The sequence below is a fragment of the Grus americana genome, chromosome 10, assembly GCF_028858705.1.
Source record: "Grus americana isolate bGruAme1 chromosome 10, bGruAme1.mat, whole genome shotgun sequence".
Taxonomy (NCBI): Eukaryota; Metazoa; Chordata; class Aves; order Gruiformes; family Gruidae; genus Grus; species Grus americana.
The window spans coordinates 12,752,537-12,773,943 of record NC_072861.1 but is presented as its reverse complement, the minus strand read 5'-3'; the positions used below and the strand labels follow the sequence as shown (position 1 = coordinate 12,773,943).

The 21,407-nt window shown below is 34.0% G+C and overlaps 1 protein-coding gene across 2 annotated transcripts in view; it reads right to left on the bottom strand.

Moving 5' to 3' along the window:
• Positions 1 to 359: 359 nt before the first annotated feature.
• Positions 360 to 21,407, bottom strand: part of FGF7 (fibroblast growth factor 7) — a 30,796-nt gene continuing 9,748 nt past the window's right edge. Inside the window, exons 3-4 of one of the 2 annotated variants that reach the window (XM_054836532.1) lie at positions 1,798 to 1,901; positions 360 to 1,401 (exon numbers count right to left, since the gene is read on the bottom strand). In XM_054836532.1, coding sequence (XP_054692507.1) covers positions 1,207 to 1,401; positions 1,798 to 1,901 — 299 coding nt within the window. In that variant the 3' untranslated portion in view covers positions 360 to 1,206. The remainder of the gene's footprint in view (positions 1,402 to 1,797; positions 1,902 to 21,407) is intronic. The other variant, XM_054836531.1, reaches the window with a different exon arrangement.

The window sequence follows — 21,407 nt, the reverse complement described above, 5'->3', positions numbered from 1 at the left end:
TCTTTTACCTGGTGTAACTCTGAGCATGCTATTAAATTCAATCAGCAAGAGTATGTGGCAAAGATTTTTTTACATTTTTGCATTGTTTCTTTTGAGATGTCCATTGTGTGATTTGCTGCAGGCTGTCATTTTTGTCTGCCATCCAATGTATGTTGGCAAGAGGGTTGTGTACTAGTCTTTGTGTCTGGTCACAGAAAAAAATTCATGCATCTCAGCCAGACCATTTTGTTATTCCTTTAGAATTAAAAGCATATGAAACAGATGCAGCTTCATAAGTTTTTTTTTTTTATAAATAACATTTAAATAACTTAGAACAATAAAGTTCAAATACAACTTAAAATAAAGTTTAATGCTGTAACAACAGAAAAAGCATGTATAAGGATGGAAAAACAATACTGAAAGCTGTATGCCCTAACAGGAATTATACAAAATATAGGATATGTTACATAAAAAACCTTAGTATGTCTGAATTTTTGCTTCATCGTTATATAAAATGTTAATTTGTGAAGAGTGAGATGAAGTACATTATGTATTCCTATTCTTATTTTACATACACTATTTGAAACGTCTTTTAGAGCAGCATTAGGTATTTGTTTAATAGATAGGAACATTTTGTAGTAAACTTATTTTTTCCAAACTAACTCTTTTATCTGAATACAACAATAAACATTTACAAGATTATATACTTTTTTTCTGATCATATAGTTTATGTATAGGATATCAGTTTTTTGGGGGAAGTATTTAAAATACTGCTCAGTCTCCACATTTACTATTGACTTGATAATCTGACAACTCATTCCAGCAGCCTTAAAGTCTGACATATTTTACACAACATTATCATCTGCTTATTATTATTATAGCAGCCATATTTAAGAAGCAGATAGGTTTTTTTAAATAAAATATTATCAGATAATCAAGTCATGACTTATTCTTCAGGGTAAATTAATTTAAGAAACTACCCAGTTACAATGACTAAGATAATGATTGTACAGCTCTTTAGAATTTTTTACAACTTTTAGTTAGTAAATCTGGTTTTGTGTATATTTTCAAATCTTTTTCATGTAGTCTCTTAAAAATAAACATAAATGCGCAAGTCCAGCTTGTTCAGTTTCTCAGTAGTATTCCAGCCTCTCTTGATATCTTGTCAAATAGTCGTCTTAAAAATAATCTTCCTGCTGGAACTAGTTCTTTATAGATCAGTTGTGATTAGGATATTGCCAGAGGAAGAAAGTGGGATGCTCTATGTTCTTTCTTTGTTTTTTTACCTTTCATGGGGACCCCTTTGTGGTTTAATGTAACAAACATCTCCTTTCCTTTGTGAGTCCATTTTGCGGAAGCATATGTGTTATAATGGTTTTCTTCAATCAGTTCTATGAAGTTGCAGTCCTCATTGCATACTTTCTGTTGAGAGTAAATAATAAAATAGAGTAAAATAAGTACGAGAGTTTTAAAAAATACTTAGATTAGGGAAGATGGGAGAAGAACATGCATTATAAATCTCACGTTATTAATATTTTTAATAAATAAATTTTACTTCTGAAATCTGAGTATTGACTATATTAGCTTTGTCTATTCCCCCTTAGTATGACACATTTTCAAAAAGTATATAAGCTCTAATCACTGAATTTAATAAATGGACATAAAAGTCTAGTATGATATGTATGGGATATGTACAGGATACATTGTAATTTCTTAGGAATCTATTTTATACAAACTATACAGATGCTACATCTAAAAATACATATCTTTAAGATTGTACATGGTGATTGTACACACAAGAGAAGTTTGCATCCATACCTTTCCGTAGAGTCTTCCTGACTTGTTCATTGCCAGAAAGTATTCACTTTCCACTCCTTTGATTGCCACTATTCCAACTGCCACTGTTCGGATTTCTAGAATACCTGCAAAGGCACACAGTAAGGGTTGTAAAAAGGTTGGTTGTTCTCCAGTCAACTTAGAAGGTTTAGTTAAACTAATATTCTGTAATACTTCGGTGTTTATTGAAAATCTGCAGCAATTGTTCTTAGAAAACAGAAAAATTATATATTTATTCATGTGAAGAAAGGGCTAGACTTTAAAAATCATCTGTATGTGATCACATCTGCAAACAACCACTTAAAAATTGTATGGTGATAATTTTTGAAGTTGTGAAATTACAGTGTAAAGTAATTTTTCTATTTTCAAAGAATCAGTGTATCTTAGAATTTATCAGGTTCAGGGTTTCATTTGGAAGAATTACTTACATAGCCATCAAGGTTCACAGAATTTGTGTAAAGCCTTTATTTTGAAGACTTGTATAGCAGTATCATCTCCTTGAAAGAGTGTAAACCTTAGAACTTGCGAGTGATAGAAAACAGACCACAGTGTCTTAAATAAGATAAAGTATTTGCTTGACCTTTGTATGCTTTTATGACTGATCGGAGCTGTAAAGATATGTGTATTTGAAAATCATTAAAAGCTGCTCTGAGAACTTACTTATTCAAAACCAGAAAACATTTAGAATTGTTTTCTATAAATTATTTTCATCTCGCTGATGTATATCTGCAATAGCTTTCTGTAGTCACTATGATACATTTAAGTTACCTGCAACATAAAAAATATTCTTATGTTAATTAAAAAAACCCCACAGCTGAGCAAAAGCAGGAGGATGGTGCAAGTTATCAAGGAACACCAGGTTGTTTGCAAGTATTGTTATTGTTGTTTTAAGCCATAGAGTTATACTTCTGAGTTTGAGCTGTTTTCTTCCATATTGAGTCACATACAGAACTACGTGCAGTAGCATCTGTACTGTGACTCGTTCTCCAAAATGAGGTCTTTCAAAGCCAGCCAACTCTAGGCAAATTCCAATAGCTAAGCATGGGGGAGAGAAATGAGGGAGGGGGAGAGAGAAGCTTGTGTTAGATTGCCACCTAAAAGATGACCTTCTCTTGAACAAAACATTTCCTTTTGTGTGCTTTCAAGTTTGTATTGATTCTTCACAGCCACCACACGTGATAATAATTTTTCATTTTTTTTAGAAAGGCATGAAATATCTATGATATTTCTCCTTCCCTATACTTTTTTTTATATCCTGATGGTCTTTGCTTTCTTCCTTGATATTACTGATGTATCGGTCCTGGCTTGTCATTGCTTACTTTTTTCTTCCTGTTTTCCCTACCAGTAGATCAGTTACCTCTTCTCATGGTATGTGCCCTGCTGGGCATTCATCTCTGAACCCTTATATTTCTGTACTTCTCTATAATGGTAAGCCAACTTAAAGTAAAGCTTTCAGAATTGTTTGACAAGTTCCACTCTGCTGCAGGTCTAGCAACAATTCTTACAAAGGGTAATTTCTAACTGAAACTTACAAACATTATATTAACTTTCATTTAAATTTCACTTTAGAAAAACCACAGTGAGGCTGAAAAACAGATGAACATCTGCATCTAGCCAAACAAAGAACATAACAGTGGAAGGGATCTCTGGGTCATCAAGTCCAGTGCTCTGTTAGCCTGGGAATTGCATCAGATAATTCTCTTTTCATAAACTTTGCCAATACTAAATTGGAGTTGTTATTTCTTTGCCCCTAGTGTTTCCGCCAAAGGCTGTTCCAAAGTTTGATTTATTTTAATGGCTAGAGACTCTGAGTAATTTGCAATCTGCATTTTTTCAGTGACAGCTTATATCCATTTGTTCTTTTGCCTGTGCTGGCCATTAACTTGAGGAGAGTTTTTTAAAAAAAAACCCTATGTTTGAGTTTTCTATTTATACCAAATTAAAAAAATGAAAGATTCAAAATTACTTTTTAAATCAAGTTATGCTAATAGGAATTGAGATTTCCTTGAGTAAGCCGACGTTGGCTGAAGTTACAGTAGTAAGAAATACTACTACTTTTAAAAAGGACATGCCAAAAGCATTTGTCCAAGGCAATATTATTATTAGAATTTTTACATTATTTTTAGATATTTTTTTTTTCTGAAGTAGATGGTGACATTCATACTAACTTGTAGGAATTATTTTATTTTAGTTTTGGGTACTTGTTTTTCTACTTTATTCTCAGTTGAGACATAAATGTCTTTCATGTGGAAACTTTATTCATACAGAATTTGGCATAGGATAGAAATTGGGGATGTAAAAATGTTTTATAAGCCTCCTGAATAGCAAATCTGAATGGCAAAATAAAATGTTATCTATCAAAGTTAGATTCTATTTATAATTTACAAGGGCACTATGTGTGATAAATTTATTGTATTCAGATCTTTACATGGCTTTTCATCTTGCTAAAATCCCATTGTTCATAAAAAGCAATGCATTTTAATTAATGACAGATAAATTGAGATTCATAAATTATTATACAGATAACAGAATTAGGGCTAGCTCTCACATAAATAACATCTGACACCCTGACTCAGAGGTGATATGAAATCCAAACAATGTTTTAAGTCTTTGAATGGCACTTTTCTAAACATACTCCATCTGTGCATCTCTCCATAAAGTTTAGTGAGGGAACACCACATGAACTCTCCAATAACTGTGTCACATTAAAAATGTTGTAATATTAGCAATGTTGAAGAGAAAGAAAAAAGACCACAGAGAGTTCAGTGGAAACAGAGCTTGTGTATTCTTGATTCTTTGCTCATAACATGTCTGTCTCAGAATTAAATGGCCTATGATAAACTGCATGTGCTCATTTTTCTGTTCCCAGTTCTAGATCATGTCTCATCTGTTCTGATCTATCTTAATGAGTCCCCAAAGGAGAAACAAAGCATGCATTTTTCCCTTTCCAGCAAGGCATTTATGTGATTTAGGTCTCTGAGGCAGCATCTCACATGCACTTTTGTATTTGATGTGCAAGTGAATTTGAATCATCACTGAATTCCCTCTCTCTATATTAAGGCGTTCCTTAAGCAATAAGACAGCATACTGTATGCTCCCTTTTCTTCTTCTGGAGGCTGTGCCTCAGTAATTCTTCTGTTCATTTCGGAAATGTGGTATTGCTGCAATTCATTGCATATTTTTTCTTTAAATTAAATTATATAGGAAATGGAAATACTATGTTTAGCAAACCGGGAAAAGTAAGACATTACTATGTAGTTAGAACTGTGATAGCTGATTTTAGCTGAGAATTTGATTTATGATCTTTCAGTATATAATCTTTTGTATGGAACTCACTTGTTAGTTACAAAATATTGTGTACATACATGAATTTAAAATTTCTTCCTTTATGTACATAAACTATGGAAAGAGACTGTTAAGGTTGAGAAGTCATACACTGACAGTTTATTACTTTATCAGTGTCAGCATTGCAGTTGTATCACATGCTTAAGTTTAGTATCCAATATCGGAGGTCTCTCTCATAGACTAGGAAGAATGATTTTTGAGTAATATTCAGTTTAATACAGACAGAGATTTCAGTACTTTAACTGTTTCACATGATGCTTCTGAACATACAGGGTTTATAAGGTGACCAGCTTTTTCCTGCACGCCTATTATGCCCTGCACAAGGGCACAGAGCACAAGTTATTTTATGAACTAGTTAATGGAATCTTTAACACTTATAAACAACATAATCTCACTGTGAAAACAACTAAATGACTTTTCTATTTTTTTAATACTCAGCTTGATATATAAACACTCAACACAAACTTTGAGGTTAAAGAGACGTGGATAATGGAAATCACTATGTCTTCCAATTATAATTTTATAAGATATTTAAATATGAAAGTGAGCTTTTCTATTATATCATAATTATAGCACCAAAGCAGAAATTTCTAAAGGATATACCAAAGAAAAAAAAATAACAAATCCATAAAATAAATTGGTTTTTTTCCTCTTTGTTTCATTTCCTTTCAGTATCTCTATTAAGTCAAGATGTCACATTGTATTACACTATATGACATTATAGTCATATTGTTCTGTCTATTTTGTATGTGTTCCTGGTACTCAGTCACTGTAAGAGAAATCACAGAATGATAAACAGACACTAGGATGTGTTGTTACAGATAGGAACCTAAGCTGTCAGTAGATGTTAAGAGGTAATAAAACTGTTCAACCAGAATTTTGGCCAACTGCAGATATTTGGTGTTTCTTCTATACTTTCTGTAATCATCTGCTACTGGCGATTCTTGCCAACAGGATGTTAGGCTAAATTAAATTTAGATCTGAGTGGGTGTGACTATCCTTGTGCTCTTAGTGTATGTGGATTGTTACACAGTTGTGAGTGTTACATTCAGCCATGTCTGTGAATGTGATCTTTTTAGTTTGTTGTTGTTTTGTTGTTTTGGGTTTGTTTTTTTTTTAAATCTTCTTTTTTCTCTTCTCTTTCATTTTGAAATTCTGCATAATTGCAATGTCTTTAATAAGACTAGCCAGGAACAACATTTGGTGTACTGGAAAGTAATCCAATGATCTCATTTTTCTATAAATGCAGGAAGAACTTCGCTTCTGAGTAATTGATGGTATTAAAATCAACAACAAAACAGTAGTATACTCTAAAGATTAGCTTTATAAGAATGGTAACCTGAGTTAAGCAAAACTCATCAAAGCTAAAGAGTGTCTTTTCTAGTATACCATTTTTGACTGCCTTTAAGACATGAACTGAATTAAAATGGTTTAGTTTTGTTGCTCCTCTACTGGGAACCTAAGTGTAGCTGACCTCAAGTCTTCATGTTAATTCTTATTAGCAGATTCATTGGAAGGAGATAAATCTCTATATCTGTAGCAAAATGGTAATAGATGTAAACCTACTATATTGCGTTATGTTTATAGGCCATTTCATACATAAAGGCAAAAATTCTGTCCTCATTGAAGTGAATAGTAGGATTTCAGCAAACTCAGTAAAGCCAGGATTTTATTGCTAAGGTAGTTCCTTCAGTGAGGCAGGAGAGGTATAGTAAGCTAAAATCTACAGTCAGAAATTCTATTAAGGAAAACAACTTCTCAGTCTAACAGTATACCATTTCTTGTCTTATTTTAGCAAGTCCATTCTCATGTGCTTCCTTTTGAAGTAAAAAGTTCTAATCTTTTCAATCTCTATTAATGAAAAGGAAAAAGTTACCAAGCTAGGATGGGAAAGAGAAAATTCTTGTATGTGGATCGTTTCATTTAAATACTCTGTTAGTACTCTAATAACTTCAAATTATTTTAAAGACATGCTTGAGTTGATAAGATGCTGATGATGAGAAATTCAGAAGGCTAAACTTCAACAAGGTCTTAAATAGCCTCAGTTTAAAAACGAATATGTAAACTATATTTTTCAGTTACTTTATCTAAAGCATCCACATAAAAGTTCAGAAGAGGTTTAAGAGAAGACTAGAATATACCACAAAGTAACTGGGAAAGAAATCAGGTTAAAGCCAGAAAGAGAAAAAAAAAAACACCTGAAAATGGGCATACAAAATTGAAACCTACTGTGATTTCTATAAAATCAGCATGAAATTCCAAACAATTTTATATGGTTACATGGTCAGTGTATCAAATATAGCTTAAAATTTCTGTAGTGAATGAAGTTTCCTACAGAGCTGAAATTCTGTCCAGTGTACATAAAAGACATTCAGCTGAGATGGGCTGTAGTTTCTCTTTAGAAGAAGATGACTATGGATGCTGGCAGCTATCTTTTTAACCACTGGGTGCAAATTAAATAACAGACAGTTGGTGTAAAATCCAGTAGAGAAAAACCCAAAGAAACAAAACAACCTTTTAGTTTGACACAACAGTTTTAGTGGGCGAAATATATATATATATATCGGGTTTTGGAGACAATTTACATAATAATGAGATGAGTTTCCTGGCATTCTGGTCTAGAATGACAGTTGCTCAGTACTTTACAAGTAGACGCTTTTATGTCTGAACTTATTCCATGACTGTGGCCTGGAAAACAGGACAATACCTCAGACTGGAAATTTATGTAGAAAAGTTGGCATTTAGCTACATCATTGGTACAAACTTGAGCATTCTCATGTGAGAGAATTCTTTCCTGGCAAGTGGCATTTGATAATTTTGGTTATAATAATCTGATATTAAGTATCTTTTTCTGATGTAATGAATATGTTCACATTAACACTTTCATCTTCTTTTTTTTTTTTGGTTAAACTTTTTTTGCTTTTACCATACAATATTACTGTGAGATTTTATTTGTTTTAACAAATTTTGGCTTTTATTGCTACACAATCTGTTTACGGACTATATTAAATTAATTTCTAACTCTATGCAGACATAGCTGAATAGGCCCAGTTTCTTTGTGTTTGCCCATAATATCCTGAAATAACAGTATCCTATCTATTCTAAAGTAGCGAGAGCCTTGTGATTTAGCAAAGTTGGGGCATTTTGTCTTTAATCATTTTGCAGCCAAGCGGCTGAAAGAGCAATTGCAATTCTTGCTTCTGAGAGCTGCAAGGAAACCAGTAAGTGCAACACGTTACTGAAGACCCAGGAGGTGGTAACAACCTGTCAGTGGGTCCTTGGAAGAGAAGAGAGAGGAGAACCACTGAGCTAGATATCTTTTCACATGCTAAGGAACTGCCTGAATATGTCAGGTGATAAGATTGTTCAGGAAGATTTCAGTTTTAAAGAGGTTTTAAAGTACACATTGTGTTCAGCCCCTCATCAGTGGGCTCTTTTTCCAAACATTTCATATGTTCCTGATATCCCCTCAATACCTATCTCATAATATCACTGCTCTTGGATTTGTTAGTATCAGAGTTTCTGTAGACATTAATTCAAAGAGAAATTTTGTCATCCATTACATTTTTCATCAAGGCTGACAGCAATTCATCCCAGTATTTTTCTCTTCTGTCAGGTACGTATGTTATGGGAAAATAATGAGCAGCGGGTCCGTCTTGGAGCCGGCTGGCATTGGCTCTATCAGACACAGGGGAAGCCTCTAGCAGCTTCTCGCAGAAGCCACCCCTGTAGCCCCCCCCGCTACCAAAAGCTTGCTACGCAAACACAATACAAAGGGTAAGGTGGAAACTGCTAAGACGACTTCTGTAGTCTTCTAAATGCTGGAAAGAAGGGAAGAAGAAGAAAAGGAAAGGAAAACTATGGGTTTCAAGGAAAGAAAAGCAAAAGCAAATGTCCAGAAACTAGTTATTATTTCACATTCTTATTATTTCCTTTTTTAAAAATAGCTAACAAATAATATATCTAATGCTGATTTTTAAAATATTCTAAATGCTTTGCAATACCAAATTTTGTGTGATATTTTCAGCACTTTATTTCTTGTGGCCTCTCTGTGCACTGAAGTTGAAAAAAAAAAGCCCGTGGCTGATTTTTAGGGGTAGGGAGGCTGGCACTGACAGTTAAGCATTTGTGAGGAATGTGTTTGTGAAACATCCTTTCCTAGGCAGAATTGTCTTAAGATAAAGTATGTGGAATCTCAAATAGGGAAAGCGGGGGCAGAAGAGACTTGGATGAAGAATGAGTCAAACCAAAATGAAACATCTAAATTTCACTAACTTGTGTTTCTAATTAATTAAATTTGGAGCACATATTTATGAATTCAAGTGACCTTTGCAGATGACTGAAGGCCAAGAAAAATGCTCTCATCATTGCTTACAAGACAGTGTTTAATGGTATATAATGCAATTTGGTTTTTTGTTCTGGGATTTAATAGTGTTAATGTTTGTGCCTCTTAAAGCAAGAAATTACATATCATGATGGCCAATCATATAGTATTTTGAAAGTTTCATGGTGTTCTTAGTGCATGGGTGCATTTGGTGGGCCGGCACAGTAAATACATTCATTAGCTGGCTTATTACACTTGAAATGTTTTTCCAGAGGAGTCTGTCAATATTTGTTTTCTGAAGGTAAATGAATACTTTCAGTGGATAGTTTTGTAAGTCATTGGTTTGAGGAAACATTACTCTTTTCTATCTCTTTTTAAAAAACAGTGTGTATATTGTGAAGTATCTGTGCTTAAGTTATTTTGATTCTTAATGATATTTTTAAATGGATGCATCTTAAAGTTCATTTTTAGGTAGAGCAATTTGTGTGCTCATTCTCTCTCAAAATAAAATCTAATGGTAAAAAATTTGTTGCAAATAAAGATATTAATTTCAGAGATACTGTAATAGTATTTAATTCTTTTTTTACCCTTCCCCATTATTAAATGACAATTGATAGAATATAGAATTTGCATTTGTATTTTGTACTCTCCTTAGCAAGAAAGTGAGAGTTTCCCAGATGGTACCTCACAGAACTTATGTTCATAAGCTTTGTAAGTAGAAATAGCTATACAAGTATATCATAGAATCATTTAGGTTGGAAAAGACCTTTAAGATCAACGAGTCCAACCATATTATAATAGCTTTCAAAGCAGAGATGAGATTGTCTCCACCCCAGGAATTTTCTGTCTATGGATATGATTTTAATAAACCATTGATTATGGTAACAGAAAACAAGCTGGTACATACATTCACTGTCATTTCCTTTTTTTAACTGTCATGTATTTACTTCTCCTTGTGATACTCAGAACTTGGATTTATGGCATAAACACATATAAAATATGTTATTTACAGTGCAGACCAATATGAAAGGCTAAAAGAGCTTTTATTTAGAGGCTTTGTGCTGTATCCATGCGTGCATTTGCTGTACATGTGTAGACTATCTGAAGCACTCTGGATATGAATATGACTGTAAAAATGATCTGCACATAAACAATGGATCTGTCAGGGATTTTCAGTAGAACAGTTGAAGCTACTGCTTCAGTGAGGTGCCAGACATCTGGATATCATGGACAAATATTCAAAGCACTCAAAACTCCTGGTTTTGTCCCGTGTGTAATTTCCAAGCAGGAAAAATTGTAGTTGTCTGAGCAAACATGATTAACGATAGAGAGATATTCCTTGAGGACTTGATGCAGCATATTGTTCAAGCATCCTCAAGTAGCAGAATTTGCTTAAAAGATTTAGTCCTGGTGCAGAACATGTTTGATTAAGCATAAGTAGCTGATGTTTGATTAACTTTCTGCAATTCATTGGGCATAGAAACAGTAGGCATACTATATTAAAAAAATCAACTAGTTGCTAAACAGAAGTCCATCAAAGTATTTTTGTACTTTGGTGGATTTTCATTTATTGATAATTTTAAAGATTCCTTACTTGACGTTACATTATCCATAAATTTCTCCATTGTTTGCCAGTCCTACAAACTGATTATTGCTAGATAGAACAACTTTATGATAAAGCATTGTCCTGGTGGTATTCAACAGCTGACAGATAAGTTAGTTACGGAGTTTGAGCCATGTCAAGGTTTCTGAAAGAAACTGCTAACTTGATAACTCTGTGAGGATAGTATAAAAAACTCAAGATGAGAACCAAAAAGAGAGAAGGTACGACAGGGAACTAAAATGACTGTTTAGAAATGCTGTTATTTTACTTACGAGATCTGTTCTTTGCATGTGTACTTGGACTTGTGGGTGTTTGCCTTTATGACAGAAAAGGAAGGAGTAAGCTATGTTCCATTCTCAGTCTGCATTGTTCAAAGTGTTTACACAGTTTCACATGCATCATCAAAGGTATAATCTGGCCTTCTGAATATGTAGTACTGGTACCACAGCATGAAAAGAAAAGTCTGGTTTGAACTTCCAGATTGATGTTTAGGAAATACACCTTCCTTTTTACTTACAAACTTAACACATTTGATCTGCAATGGGAAATATTAAAAGCCATAATACTTTTTCTAGTTACTTTTCAAAGTGAATAAATGTAAAGCAGTGCTTTTCAGTTTACAACACTCAGTAAAGCTTACCTCCACTAATTACTGTAGTGAGGATTTCAGTGACCATATTGCAATGAATTATTGCTGAAAAGAAATAGCTTAGAATTCCTGACTGTTTTTCCTTGTTGTACAACCTGTTTGGCCTCAGTTTTTTATTAACTCTCTGCTAATGTTGGTGAGTTAGGTTTATGAATCAAATGCTTCATTCTTCATTGTAAATGGTAGTGTAATAAGAATTGGTCTAGGATATTTTGACTCTAAATTGCCTTCTGTCCTTCTGTGTATGTCTCTTTGGAACTTTTGCACTTTGGACCACTGTCTTTCCAATATTTCTCTTGATTTGATCTTCAAAACCAAAAAGCTGTGACATTTTTCACTGAAGTAGATTGTAGAACTATGGAACTTTTCAGTTTAGAGATCTGACTTGTGAACAGCACTGTATAGTAACAACTAAATAACACGCTGCTCCAAGCAGTCATTCACTTGTGATTTTCTCATTAAACTTACTAGAACCCTTTGCTTTGCTGATCTCCACTGTGCATTTCATATAAATATTTTCTTGATTAGCCTCTTGCACAGCACGTAGTCATTTGTCATTTTTGCAGGAAACTACATTTCCCTCCAATAAAAATTGCCTTGGAGCTAAACATATGGTTGTAATGAAAAATAATATTATTTTTTAGAATTAATAGTGTCATGTAAAATCCAAGACTTAATCCTCAGTCTGAAAAAATACTCTTTTATTACAGCATTAATAATTTACTGATATTAAAAATGGTAAAAAAGAGTGGAATGGCCGTTTACAAAATATAACTGTTTCCGAGCAGTAAGAAAATGAATGATTTAATAGTTTAAAGCTAAACTTGTACAACACTTTCCCTACAGCTCAGATGACGATATTTCTAGTATTTAAATCTTTTGTGCCAAGTTCACTAGAATAAATGATCTTTTCAAGCTTTGCAGACTTTTAGAATCTAGCTTCAAAATAGCAAAAGTAAATGTAAAATGCTGCTAATTAACCTTTTCACAGCAAAATGAGAGACATCCATTCAGTGGTGCAAAACTTCCCACATTTAGAGTTTCAGTGCCTACAGCTATTTTGATTATCTGAAACTTGGAAAATTCCACATAGGACCAGAGCATCCTGTTTCTCCGACTTCTTCCATAGTGCAAAAATCTTTAAATATATTCATTTGTTCTTTGATATTTATTACTATGCTATTTTGTGTTTTCATCTAGTAAAGAGCTGGTGTCTTACCCCAGCATCATTGCTGATTAAATTTCCTGGGTAGAATTAGTAATCATAGTTGACATAAAATTAGTCATGTCATTTCTATGGAAGACCTTTTCTTCTGTTTTTCTAAGGAAAACAGGAGTGCATATTCACACACGTTTTCTATATGTGAGAAATTGAATGATTCATTATCTGAATTGTGTTCTGAAGAACTTCAGTTCTGGGTGCATTTCATGTGCTATTGTGGCTTATCACCTGTATAAGCCAGCTGCAGGCAGTTGCAAAGATGGCATAAATATGGCATTGGGTGCTGGACTTACTCAGCTAAAGGGGGCAAAAATACATCTACAACAGAACCTCTCCTTGTTTATATGAAGTATTCCGTCACCCTTAAGGTCTAGCTGTTTTGTTCTGCTTATTGTACTGTCTCCAGCTGTTCCTGTGGCAACTTTTCTGATCTCTGAAACAGGCTTGACAGAAGGAATAGCAGAGCCATATTCTGTGGACAAACTGAATCTAAGAACTGCCTTCCTGTTCTTTCAGGATAATTTAGAATTGGAAAATTCCACATAGGAATTTACATTGTTGACAAATATTACTAAGAGCAACTATTAAATGCTTATAGAATGATCATAATGACATTCTCAGTGCTGAAAACCGTATTATCAGTTTAAACATGAAGCAAAATGCGTTTTTAATAGTGAAAATGTTCCCAGATGTAGCTAATAACTGACTTACTTAAAATGAGTAAAATTCAGAAAGCGGACGCATAAGAAAGAAGGTGGCTGCAGTATTCTAGAGCTTGAAGACTTAGAGGCCTCTGGCATAGGAGCAGATAGCTTTAAATTGTTTGAAATTTTGGATAGTAAAATTTTGTTTCACAAAGTTAAGAGAGCATTTCATTCATAAACACCTCAAACCCTATTGCAAGAGATAGACATCTTGTCCCACTTTAAGTAGTTATGTGAAATGTAGGGCAAGCACTACCCAACTGAATACATTTTAGTTTGATTTCCAAATCTGATCTGCTACTTGGTGCAGGAACAGCCAAAGCCAGACATCTAAATGTATCAATTATAGCATCTACAAGAACACAAGCAGGCAGGACATAATTCCTTTCAAGGTACAAAATGCAAGAAGCTGCTAAGAAAATCATACTAACCCCTTGCTGCACCACAGAGTGGGAATTGATAGAAACCATCTGGCTCAGTCTTTCCGCCTTCAGAACACTACTGGACATATATTTACATGATATGGTCTCTCAAATTGTTCTGGTTTGCTGCCGACGAATAATTTAGATTTAGTTGAACTTTCAAAATCTGTGTTAGACCAAACACTGAAATATAAACTAATAGAAGGAGAAAATTAAACCCCCTCAAAATCAAAAACAGTCTAATCATTTAATCCAATTCTGATAAATAACTGATGTTTCTCCTCTCTTGCTCCGTATATAGATGAAAATGTGTGTCAATTATCCAATGAGCTTTTTTTTTCTTTTTTAAAATTGCTTAGTAATTCCTTGTCTTAATTTTGCCTAATGTTATTAATTTACTTCCAGTTACACACTGGTTTTACCAGTCTAGAAGTTTTGTCTAAGATGAAAGCCTGACTTTAGGGAAATCAATAGAATATTTGCTACTACACACAGGCAACACTGTTAAAACTCCCTCTTTGTTTACATGATCGGAAATAAATGTGTTACTGTCATCCAGTTAATCTGCAGTTGTCTTCTAGCTTTACAATTCCATATCAAAACTGAGAAAAAAAGCAGCATCAGGAGCAGTGGACAAAACTGTTCCTCTGATTCAGGACCAATTGCTATTACCAGAGCAAATATACTATGGGAGCTGTAGCCAAATTTCTCTTTTATTTTGTATTTATTTGTATGATTTTTAATCTGCCTTTTAAAATTCAACTGAATTATCCAGTTTGAAAATTGGTGTGTGTATGTTTGAGTTTTGACTTTGAATACTAGGATGCAGAGGAAATCAGGTGTTAACGATTTGTGTTTGATGATACAAATATTCGTGCACACACTTAGTTTTGCCCATGTGCATAATATCAGGAAGTCAGTGAGAAAACTCTAGCAACTAGTATTATGTAAATATTTTCTAGAGTCCATAGCCCTTCTGTGCTTTGCTTTTCTCAAGCGTTACATAGAAATAGTGTTCTAGCTTTTTAGTGAATGTTAATTGTACCCTAAAAGTAGAAAGACGAACTCTAGAACTAAGGGCTGCACACATTCCAGTGTGTTGTGATAGAATAATATGATGTTATCTTCTGAAGAGAAGTTATCAGTTATAGCTAAAATGTAAAGAGTCATGGAATAAAGATAACAGGACTGAACAGTTAACAGAGCATAGGGTTGGCCAAATTATATGAAAAGTTTCTTTAACCTTTTTCATTAACTTTAACACATTTTTATCGTGTGTTTTTGGTTTGTACACAACCCAGTTTCCCATTGCTTTTGTTCTAATTTTTATATACCCATGTATGAATCAGTACAGTTATGTTTATTTCAATTAAATTATCATTGTTTACATCAGCTAAAGATATATAAAGGGGGCGTATAAAAGGGAAACTATGAAATTAGAAAGCTGCCTTGGGTTGCTATGCACTGTTCCTTTGCATTATCCCCAATAACTCCACCTACAGGCGAGTTTAAAAGGAGGATTTTCATACATATCTAATGCTGCTTAACTCCACCTTTAGTTACTGAAACATTCTTAAAAACCTACCACTTAGTGAATTAGAAGGTCAAGTCTCTTAAAAAGATTTTTTAAGCATTTTGACAGAAATTGCCCTAAAACAAATTAAATAACATTAGTAAAAGCAGTATGCCATAACAGTCATCTGTCAATTAACCAGAGGAAAGTATTTAAAATGTGATAGAAAATACTTCACTTTCTTTACTGACTAAGTTAAGTTTCTTGTGGCCCTGAACTGCAGAAGAAAGGATGCAAGCTCTCCTGTGCTGTAAACTGCACTAGTTGCTTTTCTTGGCTCTTGGAGCATACAGGTATACTATATCACTATATGGTGACTGTTTATAATAAAGTTATCTGTGACCAGTCTGTTAAAGTATTTAATATCTTAAATTCAGATCCATCCTGGCAGCCATGTTATTATATTGGCAGAATTCCAAATTTCCATCTCTGACAATCAAACAACCTGTTTGATAGACTACAGTGCTGTGCGCTGGCATAAGCATAAAGACATACTTTTCTCTTGATCTTGAGACAAATGGAAGATTTCATACCACTCAGGCATTTGATAACAGCTTCAGACAGCGGCCTTTGGGAATGCTTCAGCTTTCAGTTTCTCTGCTACAAACCACATAATTCTTATTTTGCTTTTGTATGTATTGATGTCACGAAGTTTTGATGAGCTCCATAGGGGTAATACATAAGCAATCTGTAGCAGAATATATGGACCCCTTTAAAATCTGGAAAACAGCTGGTCTATGATTTGTAGATGTTTGAAAACATACATTTCAGCTAATGGGCTTTAACAAGGACCTTGGTCAAGCAGGAAAGGGTAAAATGTTCTCTGTAAGGAAGCAGAGTAACGTGGTAGAGGTTTCTTCCATAGGTTCATAGGCTAAAAGGTTAGTAGTAATATTAGCCTATGAGCTGGGTAACAGAAGCTACACGTGAAAATAAAGTGTTTGCAGTACTTTTTAATTTTTATTTTGTGGAGGATTTGCATTAAGCTTATATAATTTTGTGATTGGCAGACTCAGTTTGCAGGCCTTTTTTGATTCTGCATTGTATTTATGATCATTTCTACTCTTTACAGTACTGTTCTCTCCTAGTGTTTGTAACATAAAAGTAAAAGTTAGTGTGTTAACATTGAACTCAGCAGGAAATTCTAGAACTGCCTTGAAGACCAGCACAGAGCTTGGTTGTAACCACAGTGGTACGTTCTAAAGTATATACAAACCCCCTGTTCTTGGTAAAGAATTTGCTGTGCTTTTTGCTCTGACTGAAACAGTTATGGCTATTCCAAGTACTTAAAGTGGTGAAGAAACATTTTCTTTCTTTGTGTAAAATATTTGTGACTTCAGCTGTATTGCAACAAGGAGCTGGAGAAAGAGTACCAAAGTTGACTAAAAGATGATTGGTTTTTACCACACAAAATGAAACAAAGTGCTTCTGCTGTTCTTAACTTGGCCTTTTTGTGCCACCTTAATTGCTCCATGACAATCAATGTATTCTTCATTAATTTGTGAATGCAAAGGTTATATGGTAGAAAGAATTTTACAGCAATATATTATATTTCTTACTATTAAATATACAGTATAAATAATGCAATCCATTTCTACTCAGTATAGATGTGTGGACTGTGGTTTTAATATAGCTCCAAAAAAACTTAGAATAAACTTCCATTTATATCTTTCATACAGAAATATGAATTTGCACATATATTTGAAAAGTAATAGCTAACTATTTTTCAAGTTGAATATCCTAAATTGGGTTTATTAGTATAGTGTGCTCTTATGCCCCTATCTTGAATAAAAAAATTAGAGATAGCAACATTACTTCTAGACAGATGTTGGTCAGATACAGATAAGTCATTCTGACTCGAAAGTCAGGAAGAGATTAATGGTGGAATAGGAATTTAATTTTTCTTTATGCCCAGTCTCTATTATCATTGTTATGAAACCATAGCTTAAAGTAAAAGCACGTGGATTTGCAGAAGCAATAGTTATTATTTGGCACCCTTTTAAATTAACTCCTCAAGCTATTGATAGGCATCAGTACTAAAACTCTTACTGATTTCAGTAGAGCCAGGCTTTACAAATGGCATGTATTTGTCTCTTTCCTAATATGGGTCTTTCAACTCTTGAGCAAACTTTTCCTAATGAATCACAGGGTTAGATAGCTTTTCCACTAGTCAGTAACTTAACTCCTCCACAGCTGTGCAATATTTTTTTACTTTCAACATCAACTATTTAGACTATTAATGATAGTTCTCTATAGTTCATCAGTAAGTCAATATGAATAGAACAGCCATATTTTGACTGTATGTTGAAAAGAGAGGTAATGCTGTACTTCTCAACGATTACTTTCTTATGTTTATTCCATCTCTGTGTTGTTAAGAATGGATTTCAATCAAATACCATGCACACAGAGAAGGAAATATTTTTTTAATGTAGAAATCTATGTTAATGAAATAAATATGGCATGGTTTGACAGGGCTCAAATCAGACTCTTTTGTACAATACCACCTGTGAGGTAAATTGCAGCACATGTGATTACAATAGATGATGTACACATAATTCTTTAGGGATCCACTAACAGAGGTTAGTTTGGGATGCAGCTGCCAGATAGCTGTTAAGAGGAAAACAAAGAAAGAAACCATCCCACTGTGATGGTTCCACAGCCAGAAAAAAGTAAACTCATTAAATGGGAGCTATAACTAGCAATTCTATTTTGCTAAGCTGAGTTCAACTGAAAGTATCCATAACTGCATTGTTGAAGTGTGAACAAGAAGACAATATAACAAGCTGTGGTCCAAAATCTTCACTATTTACAGTGCTGTATACAGGCAGAAATATCCTGCGTTTTCCTGCATCACCTACAAAGGGGCGATCACCTACATTGTGGTTTTGGAATTCATGTAGTTAATTATTTGGGGAAATAAACATGATTATCTTTATGTGCAATTTGTACAAAACTAATGTTTGTTAAATTTAGTCATATATGGATAAGGATACTGCAAACAACCTGGTATCACAGACAGAAAAAAGTGAACAGCTAATGTGAAGGAGAAAGGGAAAAAAGATTTTTGTAATGTCAGTTATACATTTTAATTTAGCCCTAGCAGGAAAAAAAAAAGTGTGTCTTATGGGTACAAGATGATCACTTGCAAGTGATTAGGAGAAAGTCAGGAAATATGGATTCTATTATTTATTTTGTCTCACACAGTTGCATAACAGTGGCTACTTGCACACTTTTGCAAATATCATCTGAAGTGCTTTAGAAATATAAGTACCATATATATGCTATGAGGTTTAGGCTTAAGTATTGCATTTTTTGAAATGTAACTTGAATTGTCCCTTGAGTACTTGTCACACGTTTAGAAAATTGCTTCTAGGATGTCTACAGATCCTATCTGAAAAGGACAATGTACAGAATACCTACTTGTGTTTATGAAATATTTTGTTATATAAGAATAAAAAGTTGGATTAGTATTTAGTCTTATTTTGGCAAAGATGTATTTATTACATTCCAAATGTTAAACAGTTTTGAATAATTTCTCCAATAATTTCTCACATTGTGATACATATATATCTTGTATCACTAGATCATTTTCTGCTTAAACGATATAGCCATTGGAACTCATCACATTCTCTTCAATAATCTGCTTGGATCAAAGCTAGGCTGTTGACTACCTTACTAAATTAGGGGGTTTATGCCTCATATATTATAAATCACCTGAAAAAGTCTGCGTTTGGTCTAGTTTGATCTAATGTTAGTTTTATGATTTTGGTATAGACCAGTTTTGCTCCCAATGTTCCTTCAGGATGAAAGTGCCATTTCAGAAATTCTCATTAAATCATTCAGAACATGTCCTAGAATTATATGATTAAAACAGATGAATTTAAATTCAAAACACTGGATTACTTAGCTAAAAAAATTAGCAGAGCATGATTTCCTTGAAAGATGTGGTAATAGTTTCCTAGAAAGCTGTGGTGATCTTTTTTTTTCCTTTAATTTTGTTGCATGACAGTTATGTTCAGTAATATAGACTGAATTTCCCAAGTTACACAAAGATGTAGTCAGAAACGAAGACATATTAAGTAGTTTTGGTTTGGTATTTATAATCAAGTAGCCTGAGCACCAGTTTGCTAATTTGAACATTCTGATTGAAATTGGGGTATAATAATTTAAAAGAATGGTTTTATTAATAGCTGTATTATTTTCATTGCTTAAGTTAAGAGGCTTTCAAGGGACAAATATAACTGGACTGGGACACTTGCCATTTACTTCATAATTTGAGCAGACTCTTGTAAGGCTGCTCTCAAAATTTATATAACATTTGGTTTCCTTTGAACTAATAAATATTAACTACAAACTCCAACACTAATTCACCCAAATTTATGGCTGTTACACTGTTAGTAAGGTAGAAAAACATGCCAGACTCTTTGTCTTCTACAGTCTCAGTAACTAACTTCCTGACTGCTGAAACAGATGCTCAGACAGAACACTCAGCACTCTGAAACATAGTACCAGCACTGTAGGGGTGGCAGGGTGTAAAAGAGAGCATGAGGCTCAAAACACCTGTGTAGTTGATTACATTAGTTAGTGGGAGGAAGGAGGGTACAGCCAGCAGTGAGAAAGGAAGGTTCCTTACAAGGAGGAAGTTCTCTGTGTGTTTCCTACTGTGGTTTTTTCCATGTCTTGTATGCTTTCTCTTACCTGATGAGGTAGGTGGTAGTATTTTTTTTTTCCTGAGTGGATGAACGGTCTTTTGGGGATCATAATTTGGCTGTAATGTATATGAAAGGTTCCTTCTTTTTTCTGGCTTGTATACAGTGTTTTACAGTGCTCTAAAGAAGAACTTGCTTGCCCTTGGAAATTATGTATCTTTTTGCTTGGTTTTGGTTTTTGGTCTGTGCTGGAAATACTGACCAGGATCTCCATGCTCAGTAAAAAATGTAAAAGGTTCACGTAGATGAATGGAGCTTACTTTAATTGGAAGAATGGCTTTTTCTTACTAGTTAGTTTGAAAATAGCCTCTTGAAGTTGTATCCAATTTAGTTTTTGATTAGTAATAACATTTGTAGGCAGAGCAGTGTTTGACTATTTGTCGTGCTTGTAGCTCATACATTGTTAGAGATGTGCTCAGTACACAGCAGAGATTTCTTGTACTATGTTATAGCATGGTATTGGTAAGATGGTGTGAAACTAATACAAGCAACAGTGCTGGGTGGGGAATTCAGTTGGGATGAATCTCACTCTGAGCACAGGTATTTGTCCCTGTCCTTATATAAAGGCAGTATTACAATTTTTTGCTGTAGCATTGGAAAGTGATATGACTGTGATGACTTCAAGGCTTCTCAGGTGCAGTTTCCTCACATAAGCAAACACAAAGGACTCTTGCTGAGGAAGATCTTGTATGGGCCTTTCCCACAGCATAAATCTGTCTCTTGTTGCAAGGTGGCCCTAACAAGCAAATCTTGTTATTACAATCATTATGTGCTGGATTTACATAGCTAGTTCCCTAAATCCTTGTAAAGTCTCACCAATAAGCACTCAAGAACTACTTGTGGTTTTTTGTATCATCTTGCACATTATGCGTAGTCCCTAAGCTGCATCGGCTTTTCCAAAGGAAATAAATCAGCGTGGTAGAATTGAAGTTGCTTTTTCTGGTGAAAGTTGCACTTTCCAATTGTACTAGTACTGGCTGTGGTCTGTAGGATTCAGTTATCCTTCCTCTTTTACTTCAGAGTTTCTGTCAGGGAGTACAA